The 22,940-nt window shown below is 42.8% G+C and overlaps 1 protein-coding gene across 1 annotated transcript in view; it reads right to left on the bottom strand.

Annotated features, from left to right (window-relative positions):
- The window catches only part of DNAH8 (dynein axonemal heavy chain 8), a 137,533-nt gene extending 116,121 nt beyond the window's left edge, over window positions 1-21,412 (bottom strand). The window contains exons 1-14 of the mRNA XM_053382927.1: window positions 21,307-21,412; window positions 19,465-19,943; window positions 17,910-18,044; window positions 15,771-15,855; window positions 14,843-14,991; window positions 13,418-13,607; window positions 10,131-10,294; window positions 8,828-9,004; window positions 7,572-7,685; window positions 4,968-5,075; window positions 3,566-3,667; window positions 2,632-2,778; window positions 1,460-1,657; window positions 637-713 (exon numbers count right to left, since the gene is read on the bottom strand). Of these exons, the coding sequence (XP_053238902.1) occupies window positions 637-713; window positions 1,460-1,657; window positions 2,632-2,778; window positions 3,566-3,667; window positions 4,968-5,075; window positions 7,572-7,685; window positions 8,828-9,004; window positions 10,131-10,294; window positions 13,418-13,607; window positions 14,843-14,991; window positions 15,771-15,855; window positions 17,910-18,044; window positions 19,465-19,911 (2,093 nt within the window). The 5' untranslated portion in view covers window positions 19,912-19,943; window positions 21,307-21,412. The remainder of the gene's footprint in view (window positions 1-636; window positions 714-1,459; window positions 1,658-2,631; window positions 2,779-3,565; window positions 3,668-4,967; window positions 5,076-7,571; window positions 7,686-8,827; window positions 9,005-10,130; window positions 10,295-13,417; window positions 13,608-14,842; window positions 14,992-15,770; window positions 15,856-17,909; window positions 18,045-19,464; window positions 19,944-21,306) is intronic.
- Between the last annotated feature and the right edge of the window lie 1,528 nt (window positions 21,413-22,940).

Below are 22,940 nucleotides of genomic sequence, written 5' to 3'. Positions count from 1 at the left end.
CACTGTGGCCAAAGTGTTAAAATGGCATTTGCTGCACGTCTGTGAAGGGAAAAGTCACATCACCAAATCTGAAATGAAGATAAGCCAGGGAGCCATAACTAATTGTGACTGCCCAGCATGTGCCCTCAAAGCATTTGGAGGTGTGCACTTCCCTTTTGAGCTTTACCTGGTCACCACAGCAAACCGCATTGTTATCACCAGTTTAGCTGCAATGTGAAGCAGCTTCCACTACATGGCTATCCGTCCAGTGGAAGCACTTTCCTCACGTTAAAGATGTTCACCCTGCAGTGACATTATTCTCCAGTAAGCCAATTATTATGTGATAATTGTCCTGGAGCCTTCTTAGTAAATTTAAGCCACAAGAATATAATCTACTTTGCTTCAGATGGTGGTAACTGTGGTACAAAGGAAATGAGAAATAAACTGGCACGTGACACCTTTTCTTTTATAGCTCAACTGTATTTTAGAGAAGAGGGAATGTATTGTTTGAAAGATGTGCAAGAGAAACAGCATGATCTTACTAGAATTGCATATGCTTAACTATCACCCAACTGTGCAGTCTGGACTGCACTGCGTGTTTGAAAAAGCCTGCTAGTTCCTCTAATTTAAAGTATTTCCTAAACATGTTTGCCATACCTCTGAAGGAGCTGGAGAGCATGTTGTGAAGACAAGATTCGTCCAAAACAACCAGCCATAAATGTCTGTATCTGGACCTAAATAAAAAAATGAAACATTTAATGGCAGCAACTGAGGCTGGAATCCCACTTATCTGCGAGTAAGCCCACTGAAGACAGCTGGAGTTACTCCTAAGTACAGTAGATGTGTTTAGGACTGCAGCCTAAATAATTAGCTGTGGGTTTTCTACAAAGATAACAAGAGGCAAAATAATTAGTATTTGTTTCCTTTAATTATGCGTAAGATTTCTCACCCACCATAACGTCTCAGGGCAGGTTACAGCAATATAACCATACAATCTTAAACAAGTAAAACAATTCCAAACAAAAGCAGTGCAGAACAGATTAAACAAAACAGAAGACCTGGATAAAGTGGGTGCCCTCTGCGCCAATACACAGGGCACCCAAACAGGGATTTGGGAGGAGGAAGGGAGTCAGTTGCTACAGTCAGGGGCACCCCTCCATATTTGCAGGCAAAAATTATGCTTTAGGGGGGAAAGCCCCCCAAACCAGAAAAGCATGGCTGGCTCTTTGAGAGGACCACTCCTATTTAGGAAGTAAGGATACACTGGAATTTATAAATGTATATAACTGACAGAATCTTAATTAAATATGAAAAGTGTATGGGTGATATCCAACATTACTCATACTCCAATAAGATGCCAAGTAGATCCGGTGAAATAAATGGACTTAAGTTAATTTATCAGATTCAATTCTCTCACTATGACTTAAATCTCAAAAACACCAACAATTTCTATCACTTAATCAGTAGTTATGTTACTTACCTCTAAATTTTCAATTTTTGTCATGAAATCTGCGAAATCCACATCAAACTCTGTTTTCCGTGGGTCAAGAATATCGTATTTTTTCTTTTGAACGCTTTGGTAGATGTTTTTGAACTTAATTGCCATAATATCAATTCCTTCAATGGTGGACATACTCAGCGCAGAAAAGGTTTGAACTATGGTTATCATCTCTGTAATCTAAAATAGGGGGGTTGTTTTCACTATAAAGATAATGGACTCCTGTAATTTTTATTTTTATGATTTATTAAATTTTTGTACTGCCCTTCATCCAAAGATACCAGGGCAGCTCACAAGATAAAAATACAGGATAGAAGCACAAAATAAGTAGTGAAAACAAAAACAAAACAAAGTAATACCCCTCTATCCCACAAATATATTTAAAAGGCTGTATAATATTAATAAGTCAAAGGCTTGGTAGGATTACCATGTCACAAATACTAGGTTAGAACTCTTCTCACTGACATGAAGTTTTCTCTTTGAAGGGATTTCCACACAACCCACAACCGCAGTCTAAAGTATTACAACTCTGATATCATTTTACCACCCCAGTGTGTGTTTGGCCCAAACTACGGGTGGCGCTGTGGGTAAAACCTCAGTGCCTAGGACTTGCCGATCGCATGGTCAGCGGTTCGAATCCCCACGGCGTGGTGAGCTCCCGTCGTTCGGTCCCAGCTCCTGCCCACCTAGCAGTTCGAAAGCACCCTTAAGTGCAAGTAGATAAATAGGCACCGCTTTATAGTGGGAAGGTAAACGGCGTTTCCGTGTGCTGCGCTGGTGCTGGTTCACCAGAGCAGCTTCGTCACGCTGGCCACGTGACCCGGAAGTGTCTGCGGACAGCGCTGGCCCCTGGCCTCTAGAGTGAGATGAGCGCACAACCCTAGAGTCTGTCAAGACTGGCCCGTACGGGCAGGGGTACCTTTACCTTTACTTTACAGTTGGACAAAATGTACCTGAAAGAACTGGGAGCATTGGTTTTAACTCTAGATTGTGACAACAGAAGGTAGTTCCCAACCCTCAAAGAAGATAACCACCAACACCTTAATGAACTCCTCGACTTATGTTAATGTGATCCTTTATGTAATAGGCTGAAATCTATTACATTTAAATACATGGTGTTTTATTCTTAAAACAGGTTTTTGAAGCACACGTACCTTTTCTAGCCTTTTGCAGAAAGCTTCAAATTTGCCAAAAATATACATCTCAGAGACTTCGAATGTCTTCTCCCCTGAAGTCTCCAAAATTTGTTTTCTTGTTTTATGAAAACTCTTCTGATACTCTTTAAACAGAAAAATACAGTCCTAAGAACAAATAGATAGCAATTAGTACCAGCAAGCAAGCAAGAAAGGTTTATTAGGCAGGCTGCCTACAGCTATAAGCTGTCCCTTTAGCCCTCTGCGTGGGCAGGACAGAAATTCAATAAATCAATTCAATATTCCAATTATTGCAAGAAAAAAATCCTACTATTTACAGTTGTTTTTCCTGTGTACGTGGCACTACCCAATTAGAATTTGTCTTTGCATTTTTATATGCAAAATTAATATTTCATATAGCTTTAATGGTTGTCATCTACTGAAATGTGAAGAGACCTAAATTTATTTTTGCTCACGTGGGCAAGCAGTGGGAGTTTTGTGGAGAAAGTTTTCTTAGCTTATATGATGAGTGTTCTTCCCTCTCCTGACTGCTGAACGTTTCTCGCTAATTAAGGGAAAATGATGACAAAATGCTTCCTATTTTGTAACAATTCAAAATTAATTTATTTTCATTTCCTAGTGTAAAGACCAAACCACAGAGTGCTATACTGAGACAAATCCCCCGAGACCTAATTAGGAAGCAAAATCTGCTAAGATAGAACAATCAGAATTTTTCAAATATAAAAGGAGCATGTAAATTATTATACTATACATATTGGACTAATAGATGTAATGAGAATACACTATAGTAGCTTATTGAGAATGAAAACCAGAGTCTTACTGCACAACAAAAATACAATCATTATAATATATGTACACACACACACTTTCAGAAAAACATCTGCAGGGAGCAGTTGTAAAGCCTACTGAAATCATGCACTGTTGCCACACAAACCTGAATTTTCTTAATTACTATAGGAGTATCCTGTTCCCATACACGATTAAAACCTCCATCAGTAATATATGCCTTACATGCTGTTACCATTTGATTTGTAACCTATCATACGAAAAGACAGAGAAAACATTATGTCAGAATTGTTAGAATAGAAGGAAAAATATATACTGTATGCAGTGCTATTTTTCTAGAAGAAGAAGTGCCGGAACTTAACATGAATGCTTCCCTTGTTCTCTTATCATGGCAATGGCGCCCACCTGAGAGGGGCCGGAACTGAATTCCGGTGAGTTCCGGCTGAAAAAAAGTCCTGACTACATACTATCTGTCAATGACAGTGGTTCTCAAGGGGTGCAGTGTGCCATACTGGTGTAGCAGGAAAGGATGTCAAGTGTGACGAGAAGATCCAAGGGCAATCAAAGAAACATTTTAACATTTCAGTGCAATGTAGTATCAAAATAATATTCTTTATTTACAGAATATGGAACGCTGGCTAATCCTCTACAGTTCTCCATGACATATTGTTGTGAACAGGGATTTTCAACTCTGACTCAATATGAAAGATCAGAAAAGAGAAAGGCTGCTTTGTGTTGATGAGGAGAGGAGAGTTTGCCTCAAATTGGACCTAATATAAATGAGCTTTCCCGGGAAAAGCAAGCTCCCACCTCTCAGTGCATTTGTGTACATACTTATATAATAGGCTTGGTTATCATTATATACTGAGAATAATACTTGTTATTTTGAGAATAATACATTATTACAATAAACATGCTATTGTTTTATCCTTTCTGGATGCCCCACAATCATATTATGAAGTAGCTGCATTCTGTGTTATAAATCATGCACTGCTAGGAGTTGTTTCTTTTTGTTTCCCAAGGTATTTCTTATCACTAAAAAATTAGGTGTGGCACAAGCAAATTTTTATTCTGAAGGGAAATTGCATGAGCCATCTTCTGTGGAAAGAGCAGCCATGGAAGAGACCCCATGTTATGGAGGGAAAGGACAAGGATGAAGTGTAACTACTTCCCCCGTCAACATATGAGACACATTTACTCTCTTCCACCCGCAGCTTTTCTCCCATGCATCTCTATTCCCCTCTCTTCCCTGACTTCTGTGCCAGCTTCCTGAGACACCCACTCTCTGTCTCTCTCTCCCTCTCCTCCATCAAACACGTGCTGTAAATGGAAAGATCTGACTTACCACAACCATAATGCAATATAAGGAAGTTCAGCACCGAGGAGGAGGGAGAATGAGCAAGCAAGCGGACAACTGGCAAAGAGGGTTTGGCAGTTAGCTCAGTTGGCTAGAGTGTGTGGGATTACTTTATGTAAAGCACCTGATTCTCTCATTTTGCATTCTGGGGAAAAATCTGCTCCTTTAAATTTACATACACATCCCCACCTACTTTTATAAACAGTGACGTCATTCTCTCAGAAGTGTTATAGTATCTTGAAACACTATGAATCATTCGGATAGCGTTAATCAAGTTCTGTATTCCGTGGGCCATGGAAACCTAAAACAAACATTTTGTAGAATTAGATAAATTCATGATGTGAGACAAGATGCTTTAAACTACCAGCTGCGGGGCTGAAAAGCAGGAAACAGGTGTCTCTCTTGTGAATGGGCTAAATAACTGAACAGAGAAGTACCGGAGTGCTCTGTGTGTATCCTCTGCATGTGCAATGTGTACTGCTGGAATCGGTTCCTCCCTTCTGCCATCACCACTGATGCTCCATCCCACAGACCTTCATGTTTCAGGATAATGGCCACTGCCCCATTTACATAAAGGTTGCGCTCAGATGCACTGCTAAGTCACAGATGCACCAGCAGAGCTAATGTGGCACACAGGCACCACACTGACCTCCCTGCTGCTTTATTCCTCTCCCTCCTAGTAAACAACAGCAACCTGCTTGCCAGGAAGATGGCGTAGTTGCTCTGCTCCACCCAGCAAGCTGCTTTTGTCATGTGCTGGTGCATGCAGTTTGTGCATCCCTCCTTTGCTCCTACCTTCCTCTAGTGTTTGTGGGTTTATTTCTCCCAAACAAATCACAACCAAGAAGCCAAGAACAACCCTAGGTTCAAGTTGTGATTTGTTTGGAATGAAATAAAACTTGTGGTTCAGACAGCATGCTAAGGCAATCGCTGACTCTGTGGTTTGTTTCCCTTCTGGAGGAAGAGAGGAACTGAAGCAGGAGAACTCAGTCTGTGTGCACCAGCACAAACCGATTTGCTTCACCATGGTTTATGACGTAGGGTTACATCTGAATGGAGCCCAAAATAGTATTCAACAACTCAGGGAAGCAACTATTTCTCAATGTTAACAGAACTGCCCTCACTCAAAATGTGACACTGACTCTTCAGATATGAAATCATAGGATTATATTCGGAAGAAAACCAAAAACTCATCACCATGTTCCATTGGGGCAGCTCAAGTGTAGTCACAGGGTTGTATGGGCTGGTAATCAGAGAAACTTCATGGCTGACAGGTGTGTGGTAAAATGTGAAGTAGGAAAGCAACTTTTGAATAGTAATAATGATCATTAATGGAGGCAAGGGGAGAGCTCTGAATGGCCGTTAAACTCAATAAAATACACCTTATTTACCTACTTATTTGTCACCTTTCACCTCTTAAAGCAGTAATTTCAGCCTCAGTTGGGGAAATCAGTTTCAACCCCTACCACTAAAATTATTTCCCAAAAGACATTAAATGAATGAGTTTCTTGCTATAGTTGTCCACTAGTGCCCTTCAGTCATACCATAGTGGTGGGCCATTTTCTCACCTTTGCATAAAACATGACTGAAAGCACCATGTAGATAATAAGAAAAGGCATGATAGAAAGCAGCGTGTTTATATTATGCAGTATCCTCTCATCTTGGAGAGCTCGCAGGAGAGGTTGAACTTAGACAGCCTTGGTATCTGTGTGCAGCTGCCACTTGCAGTGAGACACTGAACTATCAGTGGTAGCACCCACCTAGGCAGTGAAATAATCTCAGGCCTTGAACTGAGTCTGCCCACCCAGGCTGCCCACTGCATCCTGCTGGACAGAAGGTGTAAAAAGGGTTTCATCTTCCAATTCAACTTTGATACATTCCTGTATCCTTTGGCTGTTCTTTGATCCTGACCTCTGGCTTGCTCTCTGGCACATGTGAGGAAGTTTATCCCACTGGTGGACAGGATCTTCCTCCAACCTCCACAGGCCACTTTTGACAGGTGGGCTGAACCACCTGCATGTCAATCACCTGATACCACAATGATGTCAAGTGAAGCCTTTTCCCTTACCAGCTTGGAATCAAAGTGTGCAGGCAAAAGCTCAGGGGTTTGCAGGCACTGCCAATCAGCTGACCAGTGTGTGAATCCCAACTTCAGAAGAGACCTTCCTTTGCTTGCGTCACTTGAAACCAAACCACATACACAAAGGCGCAGAGGTTTGCAGGTACCTCCCATCAGCTTTTCAGTGCTGCCTGCAAAGCCCACTTTTGGCTTTACCTGCCCCACACCTGATGTTAGATATGATGCCTGGTGTAGGCCAAGTGAGCAGAGCCTGGGGGAAATGACCTTGTGGCCTGTTCTTTGGTTTTGCTTCCAGGTTTGTCCTTTAATCCTCACTTCCTCTCCTGTCCTCTTTAGTCCCACCTCCTGGTTTGTCCTTCAGTCAGGACTTGTTCTTTGGACAATACCTCTTCTGGCTTCATCCCTTGACTCTGACAACACACATGCACCCACCCCCACCTAGCTCCCAGTTCATCTCAGACTGCTGCCTACAGCTTAGCCTTTGCAAACTTTTCCATTCTACACCACTACCAAGCCTTTCTAAGTTGTGTTGCTATATTTTGTTTGGATAGCTAGCCCTAAAGGTAACTTTGTGGTTAAAAAAATACGGTCTGGGTGGTGTTTAAATATGCTCAATTTTATACGTACTGCTTCTTGACATACATTCTAAAGTCATTCATTACATGCAAGTCTAATGAGAAATGTAACATATGAATTAAAAAAAACACCAGTACTTACTAAATCATAGTTATAAAGTGGCTGGCAAACTTTTTCAAGGGTGTACAAATACCTCACATTATCTTTTGATTCATTTGCTGTATCTGTTATTCTGGCATCCAATTCTCTCCACAGCTAGAGTAAAAAATTATGGAACAGGTTAGTGTAACAACATAAAATGTGAAAAATTCACAAAGTAGAAATTGAATTACATTCAAACCACACTGACAAAATATACTCTGGAAACCTTCCCCCTCCGCTGCCAAATACATGCTAGTTAACAACATTTTCTCCTATAAATTATTTTCTAGAATTTATCTCATGCCAATAGAAGCTGCTTTAACACAGTAGATAGAAAGCTGGACTCTGGGAGAGTTGTATGTTTGTCGTAGCTATGTACACATTAACATTTACTCTGACTCCAGTGCTCCTACTGCTAGTTTATGAATTTGTGTACACATGGCGTTAGCCACAATTCAAGGGTTTTCTGTAGTTTCTTGTGAAATGCTGCTGTTTAATGTGTTTTCCTCCACGCCAGCTTCTATCTGACTTGAGAACTGTAGACTTGTTGGATTCATAGGAAAGCCCAGGTGTGTACATTTGAGATTCTTACCTTTCCTTCCAGGTCATGGGGATGGTGGGAGAGGTCTTACATACCTGGCATCGTTGTGCAAAAGCAGCCCCTCCCCTCTCCCTCTCCCCGTGAGTAAGTCCCACATCACATGGAATGAAACTATGCCTACCGATCCTGTATAGAGGTCACATTGTAAATTATCATGCCGGTTGGTATAATCACTCTGCTGTACATTAATGCAATAAACATAACAGATTTTTAGAATTGTAGCTAAATGGTGGCAAAGGAACCTTTTGCGTCTATGTTCCTGGGAAGGGTTGCAATGCTAGTTACAGAACTAAACCAGGCAGTGGCAGTTACTCTGAATTCATTAAATTGGTTTGATAAAATATAGTCCTACATATGTAGCATACGTGGCCTTTGAGATGCATATTTTAGGACTCACCCTATTTTTGTGATTGCCAATTGTTCTAAACTGTTTTTAATGCTGTGCTGCATTTTAAATTATTCTAACCCACCCTAGGACCTTAGAGTGAAAGATGGGTAGAATAATAATAATAATAATAATAATAATAATAATAATAATAATAGCTGTGACAAAGGGATGCCACAGACACACTGTCATTAAACAAAATTTATAACATGCACACATACATTTTAAAGCAATGAAATAATTTCTTATTAAAGAATAAATTAGAATTACCTTTATTATTTTGGAGCGTGCAACATTTAGGACATTTATGACAGCCTTGCAATTTTGTCCTTTGATCTGTTCAATAATAAAATTAAACTTAGCAGACATACGCTTCCAGTGTTCTAGTTCGGTCAGAGGACCTGAGTCATCAGCTTCCTTTCTCATCTGTTCACTCTCAATCAAAACCTGAAATGAAAGAGTGTTACGTATACAGAAAGAGCTTATCACTTGGTCATAAATTTCACATTCTACATAGCCATTATAAGCTCTGTCAGTATTCCATTTCCTTCAACAGAAACATAAGGGCTGGTCACGGATGCTGATGGGTGCAAACTGGATGAAATTCAGTTTTTCTAATTTAACTTGCACATTGTTTTCTCAGTCCTTACTCCTGTGTCCCCCCCCCACCAATAGTCTTTATTTATGCATTTTCATTAGTAAATATAACTAAACTGTCATACTCATTCACGCCTGCTGATATCGAGATAACTTAATTCAAATGCAGCTTATTGTGGATGCCATGCTGCTCGTACATACGTAATGTTGTACTCAACAAAATTCCAGCCCATATCCCCCTCCCACTCCCCCCAATTTAATATGGATTTACTTTATTTATTTATTTATTGGATTTCCCAAACAAACAGTAGATCCAGATTAAATAATATGAGGCAGCGTTTTGATGAAGACAATGTCTGGTCAATGCTGCTGCAAAAACCTGCATGCATGTGCAAACAATATTCTGCAACCAATGTGCTTTCCGTTGCTGTTCTATCCTGTTATTTCCTATGAAATGTGTTTTGATGCATTTTCCCGCAAGCCGGCTCCTATCCAAGTTAGGAAAAAGAACCACCTTGCTGCATTTTAAGCGGGCAATGTGTGCACAGCCTAAGTCCACAAGAAAATGCCATGTGGAAATGGCAATAGCTGACAATCCAAAGAAACTGTTTGGGGGTGCAAAGGGGAACCAGCCATGTTCAAAACACCCCCCCCCCCCAAGTTACAACATTTTCAAGAATATTATATTTTATTTTAAACATTTCCAGGCTTCCCTTCCCTTTTTAGGCTGCCCTTCAGTAAAACAATCATGACAATGTAAAATAGAATAAGAAGCACAACAATATAAAAATACAAGATATGATTTCTAAACGATCTTTTGTTTTAAACTATGTATAGAACGTAGCCATTGAATTTCACGTCGCCTTGCAGTTTTTCCAAGTAAATGTAATACACATATAAACATGGCATTCACAGTGCTCCATATATACTGGAGAATTCCTGGTTCTTCATAGCTAAAATACAAAAAGAAACTTACTTGCTCAATTTGCTTATACCATATCATAAGCACTTCCTCTAATTGATGAACCGTATCAGGATTAGCAGCTGCTGCTGTCACTTGCTCAAAAGACTGGAATTTACTGAAGTCAATATAATCTATTTTTTTCAGCTGTACTGTCCCTTCAATGCTCACTCTTGCACCTAAAATAAATAACAGAGAACGTTGTGGGCCCAGGTGCATTGAAGTCATGGACAGCAGGGGTGAGGTGTGGTGAAGTTGCAATAAACACAAGACAACAATCTGGAATATAAACAGGCCACAACTTAATTGATTACAGATGTCAGCAGCTTTTGGCACAGGCATTGGGTGTGTATCCTGAATCAATCAACCCATCTGCGTGTTGATTATTTGGCAGGGTTAATGATCATCTTATGATGTACATCAAATTGGGGCAACTCCCACCCCCAAGGTCACCATTTTGGGGGTGCTATGGTCCATCAGCTCTCATCTGGGTGTCTGGACAGAAGCACCCACCCACAAAGACCCATCCCTTTGATGGGATACCCGACTCCTTGGATGTGACAAAGATATTTGAGAGCGGAAGCAGTAAAGGAGTCTAGAAATGTTGTAAAATGCTGAAAAGCTGCAGAATCATTTGGGCATGCTGAATCACTGTGACTCCTCTTGAGGATGACTCATTCTCTGTATAAATATTGTATCTGCTTGCAGGCAGACTCAGGTGGTGGGGTGGAGCCTATGCTCTGTGGAGCCTGTGCTCAGTGGTGGAGACTGTTGGTGCATCATGCCTCTGTGTGACTCAGTAACTCTGTGTATGCTCTGAAGCTACAGTCATACCTCATGTTACGTCCGCTTCATGTTACGTTCTTTCAGGTTACGTCCCATGGCGACCCGGAAGTACCGGAAAGGGTTACCTCTGGGTTTTGCCGCTCGCGCATGCACAGAAGCGCGAAATGACGTCACGGGCATGCGCAAAAGTGGCACATCGCAACCCACGCATGCGCAGATGCGCCACTGTGGGTTGCACTCTTTTCATGTTGTGAACAGGCCTCCAGAACGGATCCTGTTCGCCACCAGAGGTACCACTGTAGTTTAATCTTCTGTTCACTATGCTGTTATTTGCAAACAAGTATATTTTAACTCAGTAAAGCTTTTATTCTTTTTGCTGAAGAAGACTCTGTGTTATTAATTTATGCTGCAAGACATTGGACTGGGGGGGGGGGGAGAAGCTCCCAACCCCCTGTCCTCCTAGACTGAGGATCCAACCCAACATAGATAATGTACTCAGACTCTACCATTTGATCTATACAAAGTGTTCCATTTCAAGAGAAGACCTATATGCATTTTGCATACGAGTTAAGCAAGTGTCCTCTCTGCCCTTGAGTGGCAACAGGTAGCTGCTCCTCACAAACCTCAATAGAAAATTCCACCTGCAGGCAACAAAAATGCATGGAGCAGGGGACCCAGAGGTGTTTTGAAGATGAGAGGGCAGAAGGGAGCCCAAAATTCAATTAAACATAAAACTTATTTTTCTAATGCAACAGTAATTTTCCTAGCCTTGCATTACTCAGAAAGAAAAAATAGTTTCACAGTGTGAAACAGTCACATTGCTGTGCTGAGTTAGGCTCCAGTGTTTTCTAGATTGTGCTATCAAAAGATGCACTTCACTGAAATGTCACAGCACTTAGAAGCTATAGTGCATGACATTAATGTACATAATAAGTCCAAATGGCTTCTTACAGCAGAGAATTCAACCATGGCAATATTTTTATATGAAAGCTAAGATACTGTGTGCCTGTGGCTTTCCTTATCAAAGCAGAACATATTTTGATAAATATTTAATAAATCTATAGTCACATAATTTTATGATAACTTTGTAACAGTCTATCTTCTTTGATTAATATAATAGTCTATCAAAAATGACATACAAAATATGTGTTATGTCTTCCTTCATGAGATTTGTGTTATTTTTATTTGCTATATTATGATTCATGCTGCTTTGATGAGACACAGATTCTCTGATGTTAAGAGGTACCTTTCATCACTGCTATCTACAGCTTACTAGATTTTAGCCCCATCCCTGCATGCCAACTTTGACAGATGGGCAGGACGACCAACCTGTCAAACACCTGCTGTCATTATGATGTCAGATGATGGCCAGATGACTTGCTCCATCCACCTGTAAGAGGCCCTTGTGCTGTGATTCCCAAGCACCAAACAACCAGCTGGTTGATAGGCGCATGGGAATCGCAGTGCAAGGGAATTTGGCAGAATTCTGTTTTAAAGATACAGTAGAGTGTGTGTGCCCATGTCTGGCAGGGTTCTCTCAGTGCCAAACAAGATGTGCAGACTAAAGGCACATCTTTGGGTGCTTTAGCTGAGATCCTGGCATTGCAGGGGGTTGGACTAGATGGGCCTTGTGGTCCCTTCCAACCTACAATGCTATGATTCTACGAAAGGCCACAGTCTCTGAACTTGCTTTCACAGGGCTTTGTTGAACTGGATTGATCCCTAGAGTCAGCTGTCTTGAGTACTTGGTTAAGGGTTGGGACTTGTTTTACAGTGTAAGAAACACATCATAGAAACATGCCTATGGTGGTAATACAAGAGGTACTTTGTTAGGACCTGCAGGCTCCTGTAGCCTGAATCAGACATTATCTTCTTGGAAGAGGAAAGGGAGAACCCCACAGTACAGTCCTTAGTACATGCTGGGACCAGGGGGAGTTGGCTCACCAGTTCACCAGGACACCCACCCTTAGACCTCACTGAGTCCAGAGACTCAGGCTGAAAGCCCATGGTTGATGGGAATAAGACACAGTGCTAAAGGCTGGGTGTTCGAGACAGACAAAGAGGCACACAGTGTCTTAGGAGGTATTTGTTTCTAAACCTAACAAAACTATATCCCCACCCTGATTTGACATAGGTAATCCTCATGAACAAAGGATCTAGAGATGCACAGTTGCTCTGTGGACATTGCCATTTAGTTGCTGGGCAGCACTGGACTTAGTTGTATGCGGGTGGGGTAAGGAGTTTCCTGCTGCTGTTCTGTTTTTGTCAGAGACCGACAATACAGTTCTCGTCTAAATTCCTGTCTAGTGTGTTCTGTGAGCATTCCATGACACCTTCTCATTTCGCTCTCCCAACAAGTGAACTTTCACTTGTTAAATGAGTAAGCATGCACAGATTCGTCATGCACCGCATGAATTAGGAGAGAATCCCTCTTATAAACACACAAATGGCATAATACTTCAAAATCAAACGTCTGAGATTAATTGAGCTCATTCCTTTCTCACAGTAGGTCTTACCGTCCAAAAATGCCATATATCTGTTCAGCGTCTCAGTAAAAGCCTGTTTTTCAAACTCTCCCTGCTTGGTTTGATTCAAAGCGCCCCAATTACTTGTGGCAAGGACAGATGGCAGAAAAAGATTTGCGAGGATATTCTTGATCCCAAGCAGGAGCCCTTCACTTCCTTCCAGTACTGAAAAGTATATGTCCTTGAAAATCAAGCATTAAGATAGGTGTTAGAAGTCAAAAGCACAAAAATCAGTTATGCAACAATATTTGAGGGCTCTAAAATTAATAATCCTCTCTCACCTGTCACCCAAGGTGTTGAGAGGAAAACTCCCTCCTTCCATCGTATCCTCTTGCCCAGCCTTAACCAAAAGGGACCTAAAACTGGGTCTCCACAGAGAAATGTATTTCACCCTCCCAGAAGTCCCTACCATTTCATAGAATCATAGAATCATAGAGTTGGAAGAGACCACAAGGACCATCGAGTCCAACCCCCTGCCAAGCAGGAAACACCATCAGAGCACTCCTGACATATGGTTGTCAAGCCTCTGCTTAAAGACCTCCAAAGAAGGAGACTCCAACACACTCCTTGGCAGCAAATTCCACTGTCAAACAGCTCTTACTGTCAGGAAGTTCTTCCTAATGTTTAGGTGGAATCTCCTGCAGTTTGGATCCATTGCTCCGTGTCCGCTTCTCTGGAGCAGCAGAAAACAACCTTTCTCCCTCCTCTATGTGACATCCTTTTATATATTTGAACATGGCTATCATATCACCCCTTAACCTCCTCTTCTCCAGGCTAAACATGCCCAGCTCCCTTAGCCATTCCTCATAAGGCATCGTTTCCAGGCCTTTGACCATTTTGGTTGCCCTCCTCTGGACACGTTCCAGTTTGTCAGTGTCCTTCTTGAACTGTGGCGCCCAGAACTGGACACAGTACTCCAGGTGAGGTCTGACAAGAGCAGAATACAGTGGCACTATTACTTCCCTTGATCTAGATGCTATACTCCTATTGATGCAGCCCAGAATTGCATTGGTTTTTTTAGCTGCCGCGTCACACTGTTGGCTCATGTCAAGTTTGTGGTCAACCAAGACTCCTAGATCCTTTTCACATGTACTGCTCTCAAGCCAGGTGTCACCCATCTTGTATTTGTGCCTCTCATTTTTTTTGCCCAAGTGCAATACTTTACATTTTTCCCTCTTAAAATTCATCTTGTTTGTTTTGGCCCAGTTCTCCAATCTGTCAAGGTTGTTTTGAAGTGTGATCCTGTCCTCTGGGGTGTTAGCCACCCCTCCCAGTTTGGTGTCATCTGCAAATTTGATCAGGATGCCCTTGAGTCCATCATCCAAGTTGTTGATAAAGATTTATGGAACCTCTCCCCACCCGCCACTGCCCTTGCCTATCTGATAGATGTGCTGCAAATGATGGTGGTGAGAATACCTCATGCATAGTTTTGACATTCACGGCAGTGTCATTCCTGGCACGTACAAAAAATAAACACAGCCCTTTGAATTTGTCTGGAGATTCGTGTACATACAACTTCATCATTTTGGTTCCTTTCAGCACTCCTGGAATTGTTCTACCACACTCTGAAAACAAAAAAGCACCTTTTTAACAACCATAATGTCTCACTTTTATCTGAAAAATGCTATCAGCTGCAATGATGCATAAAGTGATCTAGCTACTGCCATGAGCCCATCCTATGCTGCAGTCACATTTGATAATTTATTGCAATGTATGCAGCATAGATTTGTTTGGTTTCTTGTGTGGTTTCTTGTGATGTGGAAACCAAGACAAAAAGATTTTGGTACCATGCAAGAATGCCAGTAAAGATGGTCAATTGGGCTCCTGGTTCCACAACTTGGGCACTGCAAATGAAAAGGCTCATCCTTTGCCCAGCCAACCAGAGGCGAGGCAAAGGCCACTAATTATGAAAGCTCTAAGTGGACAATTTTACAAGGGAGGAGGTGGTCTTTCAAATATAGCACTAAACCTACATTTTAGGGCATTATGGGTAATAACCAGCACTTGAATTGTTATCAACTGTGTTTTTTTTATTAATAATGATAGACAGGTTCCTGGTTAGCCAGACTGTAGAAGTAAAAAGAAACATGGCAGCCTTTTATATTAGAAACCCAGGGATTAATTTTGGATGTCATAATAGCTAAAAGAGCCAATTGAAGCCAAATTGTGTAGTACTACTACCTAACGGCTGGAGGCGATATCAAAACTCAGTATTTTACAGCCTCTTTGCTTATACCATGGTCTCATGATTTACAGAATTGTATTACTTGATCCAGTGTGACGAAAAGAACTTCTCAATTTCACCTGAGATGGAAGGTTAAATAAAATAATCGCTAACATTTACCGAGACCAGGAGCTTCACCCTCCTGATAAATGAACTTCAGTGTTCTGCTTCCTCCTTTGACCAAAAAACTGTCAAATGCTTGTAACTGTTGAAATGGAAAAAGGTGGTTCAAAGTCAACATCTTGCCAAAACGCTGAATTATTTTTATTTAAAAGAAAGCAACCTTGCTTAGTAAGAGATTACATAGTGAGTTACCAAACATTTTCATCAACACTGAAAGAAAAATGCAAGCTGTCTTTGTCTTTTTCAGAGGTATTTCCACCAGCCATAACTACTTTGCCGTATGTGTGGTTTTCTTCTTACTTTGATTTTGTAAACAAAACAAACCTTTAAGGCATATCCAATTAAGACTGTGTATATTGCATGCATTTAAAGCAAAGTGAATGCACATCTGCCCCCCCCCAAAAAAAAGAATCCTGGGAATTGTAGTTTGCTAAGGGTGCTGAGAATTGGAGCTCTGTGTTGGGTCAACTTCCCAGGATTGTCTTTTGGGTGGAGGGGCAGCTTTCAATGTATGGTATACACACAGCCTAAGTCATCGCAGAGTAGATTCCTTGACATCTATAGTCTTAAGTTAAAACCATTGGTGTCAACTGGTCTAACTTTGAGTATGACTAACACTGTATATCACCTCTTATTCTAATTTTATTCCACATTTAATCATTTCCAGAAGTGTGGGCAGATCCTGATTTATAGGGCAATCTTTACCCCCGATGCTGTTAGCTGGAGGAGCTAGGCTGGCAATGCAACCATCTCTCCACTGGCCTCTGTCAATGGATAGATGCACGGCTAGTGTGGCCTCAACTCTGTGGGTAGTGGCTTGTGGAATGGCCACCAAACTGAGTGCTTTTTGATGGTGGACTGATGACTTTGAATCCCCAGAAGGGTCCAGTCCCCAGGATCTCCAGTTATGCTAGCCTGGTGTTGAAGTAAGTTAAAGGAAAAGTGGGACAGGCGGTCAAAATACCATCCCACCTTCCACCCAGCCAACAAAACAATTGGAAGATTCCAGCATGGATTCACTTAAATCAGTAGACTTCAGTTAACATGAAGGTTTGTTTTCCCTCTCTCTCACAATGTTAAATTAACACATGAAGTATAACTGCATCACGACACTGGCTGTTTAATTCTCTAAGAGAGAATTTCCCTTTTTCTCTGTTCCCCTTTTCCTTTTTGCCTAGTCCTCTCACAGCTACCAATCCCACCACATGCACACACACCACACAGACATGTAAGGGACAAAGTTGAGACCTCTGTACTCTGTCCCCAAGCACTTCAGGAAGAGCATCGCAAGAGCCTCTCTCTTATGATAACAGTTCAGAAGCCCTGCTCCTCAATTTAGTGAACGTTGCGAGTCACTATAATTGACCATACACTTGAGCTCTTGGGACTATCCTAAATTCTTCTGAGCTGCATCCTCTGTGCAATTTGCAACCAACAGGAAATCTGACCTGGAAGAAGCATGGGTCTCCTATTAGTACTGTGCGATGGTTGTCATGAATCTGATGCTAATAAGCTTGTATAAACTTAAGACAGTGGTTTCATCCAGTGTGCCATGGCACCCTGGGGTGCCTTGAATGACGGTCAGGGGTGCTGTGGGCAACTCTGGCCTCTAACCCTCTTTCATTCCCTCCTCTGATGCCCTTTCACATCTCTGCCTCCCAAAGGTTTGCACAGCTGTTTGTTGCAGCAGCCCTGGCTACAAGCTCCCCAGGCGAATGGTGCCTCTGGGGCTGGCCAAGGGGTGCTTCCCAGACCCCTGTGGAGCGGTGGGAGGAGGCACCTCTCTTTGGGGCAGGGGGGGCAGCTCAGAGAAGTGGGAGAGCAGCTGCAGTTGCCCAGAGCACTCCCAAGGAGAGGGGGGAAGAGAGGAGGCTGAGGGAACACCCCACAAGGGAGTATGTTCAAAAAAGGGTGAGAGGCTGCCAGCTCTACACACAAGGGGTGACACTACTGGACTCCTGAGTCCCACAGGGGTGCCGCAGAAAGAGTGTAGTTGGTCAAGGGAGCCATGGACCCTAAAAGGTTGAAAACTTCTGGCTTAAGAGATGAATGTGTTGACATTAAGATTGAAGATTTAGTGAGCAAGGCTTAAAAAAATTATTAACTGCAAAAGCAACATCTGTAAAGCAAACTCACCGTGGGGCCATCTAAAATTAGCTCTTCCACAGTTACGACATCTAGTCCAAGTCTGTCTGACAGAATTTCAAATATATATTTATATGCGGCATTAACTTTCATTTTGCGGCCTTCCCTGGCTTCTTTAAATCGTGCCTAATGGAAAGAAAATGTGTTAAGAAATACTGCAATTCTGACTTTTTCCTGCGAAACCTTTGTTTCCTAGGTCCCATAACCATACTGCAATTACACCTTAGTATGTGTAATTATAATAATCACATCTCCCCCCCCCCGTCGTGCTGGCTCCATTCCCCTCCACCTTCCTCAGTTGTCTCTCTTGCATACTTTTCTGTATTGTCAACCCATCTGGGTAGTGCTGTATAAATAAGCAAATAAATAAATAAATAAATAGCATATTTAAAACTTTTCTGTAAACTGATTCTATCTAATACAGCGTGGGGGGCTATATTGCCCTCTGGAAAGCCTCTTGAGGGCCACATGTCAGTGGTGGTTAGGGATATAAGTGACAGGGGGTGGCTCAACAAATGTAAATTGTACCTTTCTACAGTAAGCTAGTTTCCATGCCCACTCACACACCCCTCTGTATCCTTCCAGGCAAGCAAGAGGCATTGTGGGAGTTCAGGCACGTTACAGCCAAGCAGAAACATTTAGGGTGCAAATTTAAGGTGGATTGGTAACAGCTCTGAGAGCCAGACAGAGAGGACTGGAAGGCCGCATTCAGTCTGAGGTCCTCTCCACCACCTGCTCTACTGCTACACTTTCATTTTGAGTACCTGAGAATTTCTCCATTACTCTATCTCTGAAACAATAAAAATAAAAGAACAATGGTTGAGAGCCTGAAACTACATTATGGTTGCGGAAGGGCAAACTCTCGGCACAATCTGGAATGGGTTTGGCTAATATGAGATCAACTACAACAACTCCCCGCCAGTTCAAAACATGCCAAAAAAACTCCATTGTCAGTTCAAGACAAAACAGCCGAGAAGCGGAGGTGGCAGAAGCCGACGGGATAATGCTCTGCCTAGATGAGGCTTTGAAGGGATCTGGAGGATCTGCCCTGAAACGTTACTAGTTTTAAGTCAGTTTCTATTCTCTGTAGTTATGCAGGGATTGGGGAACACACTTGAACTACCTGCTGTTTATATCCTTTCCACCATAAAGACTTTTGAGTGCCAAAAGTTGTGCCTAGTTAGTATATTGGACAGGAAAATATCAACTGAGTACAGTGGATGCTCGGGTTGCGAACGTGATCCATGCGGGAGGCACGTTCGCAACCCACAGTGTTTGCAGCCCACAGGGCATGTGCGGGTTGCGATTCAGCGTTTCTGCGCACGTGCAAAGCGTGATTTAGCGCTTCTGTGCATGTGCGACCACCAAAACCCAGAAGTAATCCGTTCTGGTACTTCCAGGTTTCGGCGGTCCATAACCCGAAAAAACGCAACCTGAAGCATCTGTAACCTGAGGTATGACTGTATAACGCATCATCTCACTAATACATGCCTAAATGTAAGTGGAAGGGCTTGTAAAACACCCCCCCAAACTCTGACACACAAACCTGTTTTTCCTTTAGAGTTTCCTGCAGAGACTGAACCCCACTGGTGCTCCGGCGGAATTTAGATGTCCTACGGCTTGCGGCGTCTGCCGGCCCACGGCCAGGGGGTCTAGGTCGGCTACGTTCAGAAACTTCTTTTGGTTCTTCCTCGGCAGCTTCTCTAGCTCCGTCCTCTGCAGCTTCTCTAGCGCCATCCTCCGCAGCTTCTCTAGCTCCTTCCTCTGTTGGACCAGGTCCAGAGTCTGCAGCCTCTGGTCCCTCAGGGCCGCCGAGTTCAGCATCTGCTGGGGGGCCTGCGTCAGGATCTGGGGGAGGCTGAGCATCCTCTGAACCAGGAGCAGCATCCATGTCCGTGGGTGCCTCTGGTTCAGGAGCAGGCTCTTGTGGTGCAGCAGCAGGCTCTGGAGCAGCGCCCTCACCAGCACCTGGAGCTTCTGGTGTCTCCTCCATTTCAAATGCTAGTGTGCAAACAATGTCTGTGTCTATATGATAAAACAAAAATTAGAACACCAGTCACCACAAGGCTTGGGTTAGGCACTGGAACAACCTCCTAAGAGGAGTTCATCTCCACAAGGTGCCAAAGGTTGCACTGACTGAAGTGTTAAGACAAATTGCTAGAGGACAAGAACAAGCAGAGACATTTTCAATAGATGATCAGAAATAAAAAATAAATAAAATTGAATTCCTTTTTTGACTGGAAGGCAGACAATAAAATCATTTCAAAACATTTACTGTGTTGGCCTGAATATAAGCCGCACACGCAAATAAGCCGAACCTTTAAAATTCGGGGGGGGGGGAGAGACAACACATGGCAGTGACCGAGTGGTCTGAACAAAAAAATGTGGCCCTAGAGGACCTGCACAGTGCACTGGGAAATGATGGGGGGGCTGCTGAAGGCGCCTCGACTCTTCTCCAAAGTGACAACCCTACACGGTGCAGCTGGGGGGAGATTTGCATAGGGCGGTGGCAGCAGCCTGCCTGGGCACTCGCAACCCACCAGTGGCTGCCCCCCCATACCGTGTGGCCCCCCCTCTCCCTAACAGCTGTGGGGGCCTGCTGGGCAAGAAGAGACATTCTACCGGGGGGGGCAGCTCACCTCACGCTGCGCCAGGCTTTTTGTAAGGTCACAAATATATGCCACACTTTAATTTTTCACGGTCAAAATTTGGAGGAAAAAATATGACTTATATTCGGGCCAATAGGGTATTACAGCACATGATACTGCCTCTTTCTTTTTAAAAAAAATATAATTTTTTTTATTAAACACTTTCAACATACCAAATTATCAATCCAAATAATCAATTACGTTATTTTTCTCCTTCCCCCCATCCCTCCTCCCCCCCCCCGCCAAGGACTTCCCTCAGCTCCCCTCTCTTATTTCTTCGTACATATTGTTCTCTGCATGTTATTAATTGTACATATCCTTGCCTTATTTGTCATGTGTTCAACTAATAAATTTGTGGATGTTTATTCAAAACCTGCCAAGGAGTCCAAGTCATTTTGTTGCCTTTTTAAATAATTTGTAAAAAGTTCCCATTCTTCCTTGAAGTCACGATTGTCCTTGTCACGCAGTTTATATGTCAATTTAGCCATTCCGTATAGCTCATCAGTTTTTCTTGCCACTGTTCTTTCATTGGGGTTTCCTCATTCTTCCATCCTTGTGCTAAGACTATTGCCGATACTGCTTCTTTCGCCAGACCACTGAGACAGGGTTTCATTATACTGTACAGAGGGCAGCAGGTCTTCCTCTATAGGCTTGTGTTCTCCAGTTTTCCTCCTCTAAAACAAGACACAAGATGTCAAGTATTCCCCTCTCTCCCAACACAAGAATGTCCTCTGACTTACCTTGTTCAAAAAGATGAATGAACCACTAACGCAGTCACAGTGAATTCATCCACTGAGATCAGAGCAGTTTCTCTCTCCTCTTCAGAACAAAATGAAACCCAGGAATAGTGGGTGGAAGAATTCATAAAAAGCCGACTCACACAGCTAATGCAGTTTAAACAGGCTTCCAAGAACCCACCTGGGACTATATGTGGAAGGACACATTACATTCTAAGGTGTGCATGAACCACACTGGCAGTTGGGCACAGAACCTGCCCACCCAATAATGGGATGGAATCATGATGCAAGCCCAACTGTAATGTTGTATGGTTGCTTCCAGAAAACCTGTTTATGGAGTGTTCATCTTGATCTGTTCGCACAACATCTGTGTGGATGCTACACAACATTGCTGTCAAATGGCAGTTGTTCCACATTTCCCCACCATTACTTTTCTTATCATGAAATGTCTTACTTTAAAAAAAAAAACCCACCACAAATGGTTTATTGCACAGAAGTGCAGCAGTGCTGTTGCTATTTATCATAAGGTACCCACTTACACGCGGGTGGCGCTGTGGGTTAAAGCCTCAGCACCTAGGACTTGCCGATCGAAAGGTCGGCGGTTCGAATCCCCGCGGCGGGGTGCGCTCCCGTCGCTTGGTCCCAGCGCTTGCCAACCTAGCAGTTCGAAAGCACCCTCGGGTGCAAGTAGATAAATAGGGACCGCTTACTAGCGGGAAGGTAAACGGCGTTCCGTGTGCTGCGCTGGCTCGCCAAAGCAGCGATGTCACGCTGGCCACGTGACCCGGAAGTGTCTCCGGACAGCGCTGGCTCCCGGCCTATAGAGTGAGATGAGCGCACAACCCTAGAGTCTGGCAAGACTGGCCCGTACGGTCAGGGGTACCTTTACCTTTACCTTTTACCCACTTTATTGCACAAATGATACATACAAGCATCTACTCAAATGGGGGAGAGATCCACACAAAAGTGTTGCTGACAGCTTGGAAGCAAACTATACAATCCCCATTGCTAGGCAAATACCTTTCATTGTGGCAGCCGAGGTGTACAAAAGCAGAATGTGCATCTAGCCTCTCAGGTACGGTAAATTCAGTGTACATGAAGACACACTGCAATACTCTAGATCCTGATCAGAAAGAACTAGGCTACCCAGGGCCAGTTGTATAAAGATTTGTGCTATTACTGCAGCAACATTTTGCTTTGCTAAATAGCGGCAGCTGACTACCATTTGCTTATATACTTGAAAGGAAGTAAATGAGTGCACTTGACATCTCTGGGGTAGGCAATGCTAAACATGCTTCTTGTTTATCTCAGTCATTCAACTCATAAAAAAATCTCTGAGTTAGATTTTACAGTATTTGCAAAGTTCTGTTTCAGCTTTTGTTTCTGTTAATTAGTCTCTCTCTCTCTCCCTCCCTCCTCCCTCCCTCTCTCCTATTTTATGGACACAGGGGTGCTGTGTACAAGGAGCAGGTCCACTTTAGGCCTGAATCAAAGTCTGCTTTCACAAAGCTGTGATGATCCTTCTACTGCTAAGGCTGAACAAACCAGATCTATCTCCATCTCTCTTGTATATTCTTTGTGAGCGAGTGAGCAGAATGACACATTTTATTTTAAATGATGCACCAAAGATATGCACC

This window comes from Podarcis raffonei, chromosome 3 (genome assembly GCF_027172205.1).
Source record: "Podarcis raffonei isolate rPodRaf1 chromosome 3, rPodRaf1.pri, whole genome shotgun sequence".
Classification (NCBI taxonomy): domain Eukaryota; kingdom Metazoa; phylum Chordata; class Lepidosauria; order Squamata; family Lacertidae; genus Podarcis; species Podarcis raffonei.
Note: the sequence above shows the minus strand (reverse complement) of the source record. Positions and strands in the feature narration are given on the sequence as shown.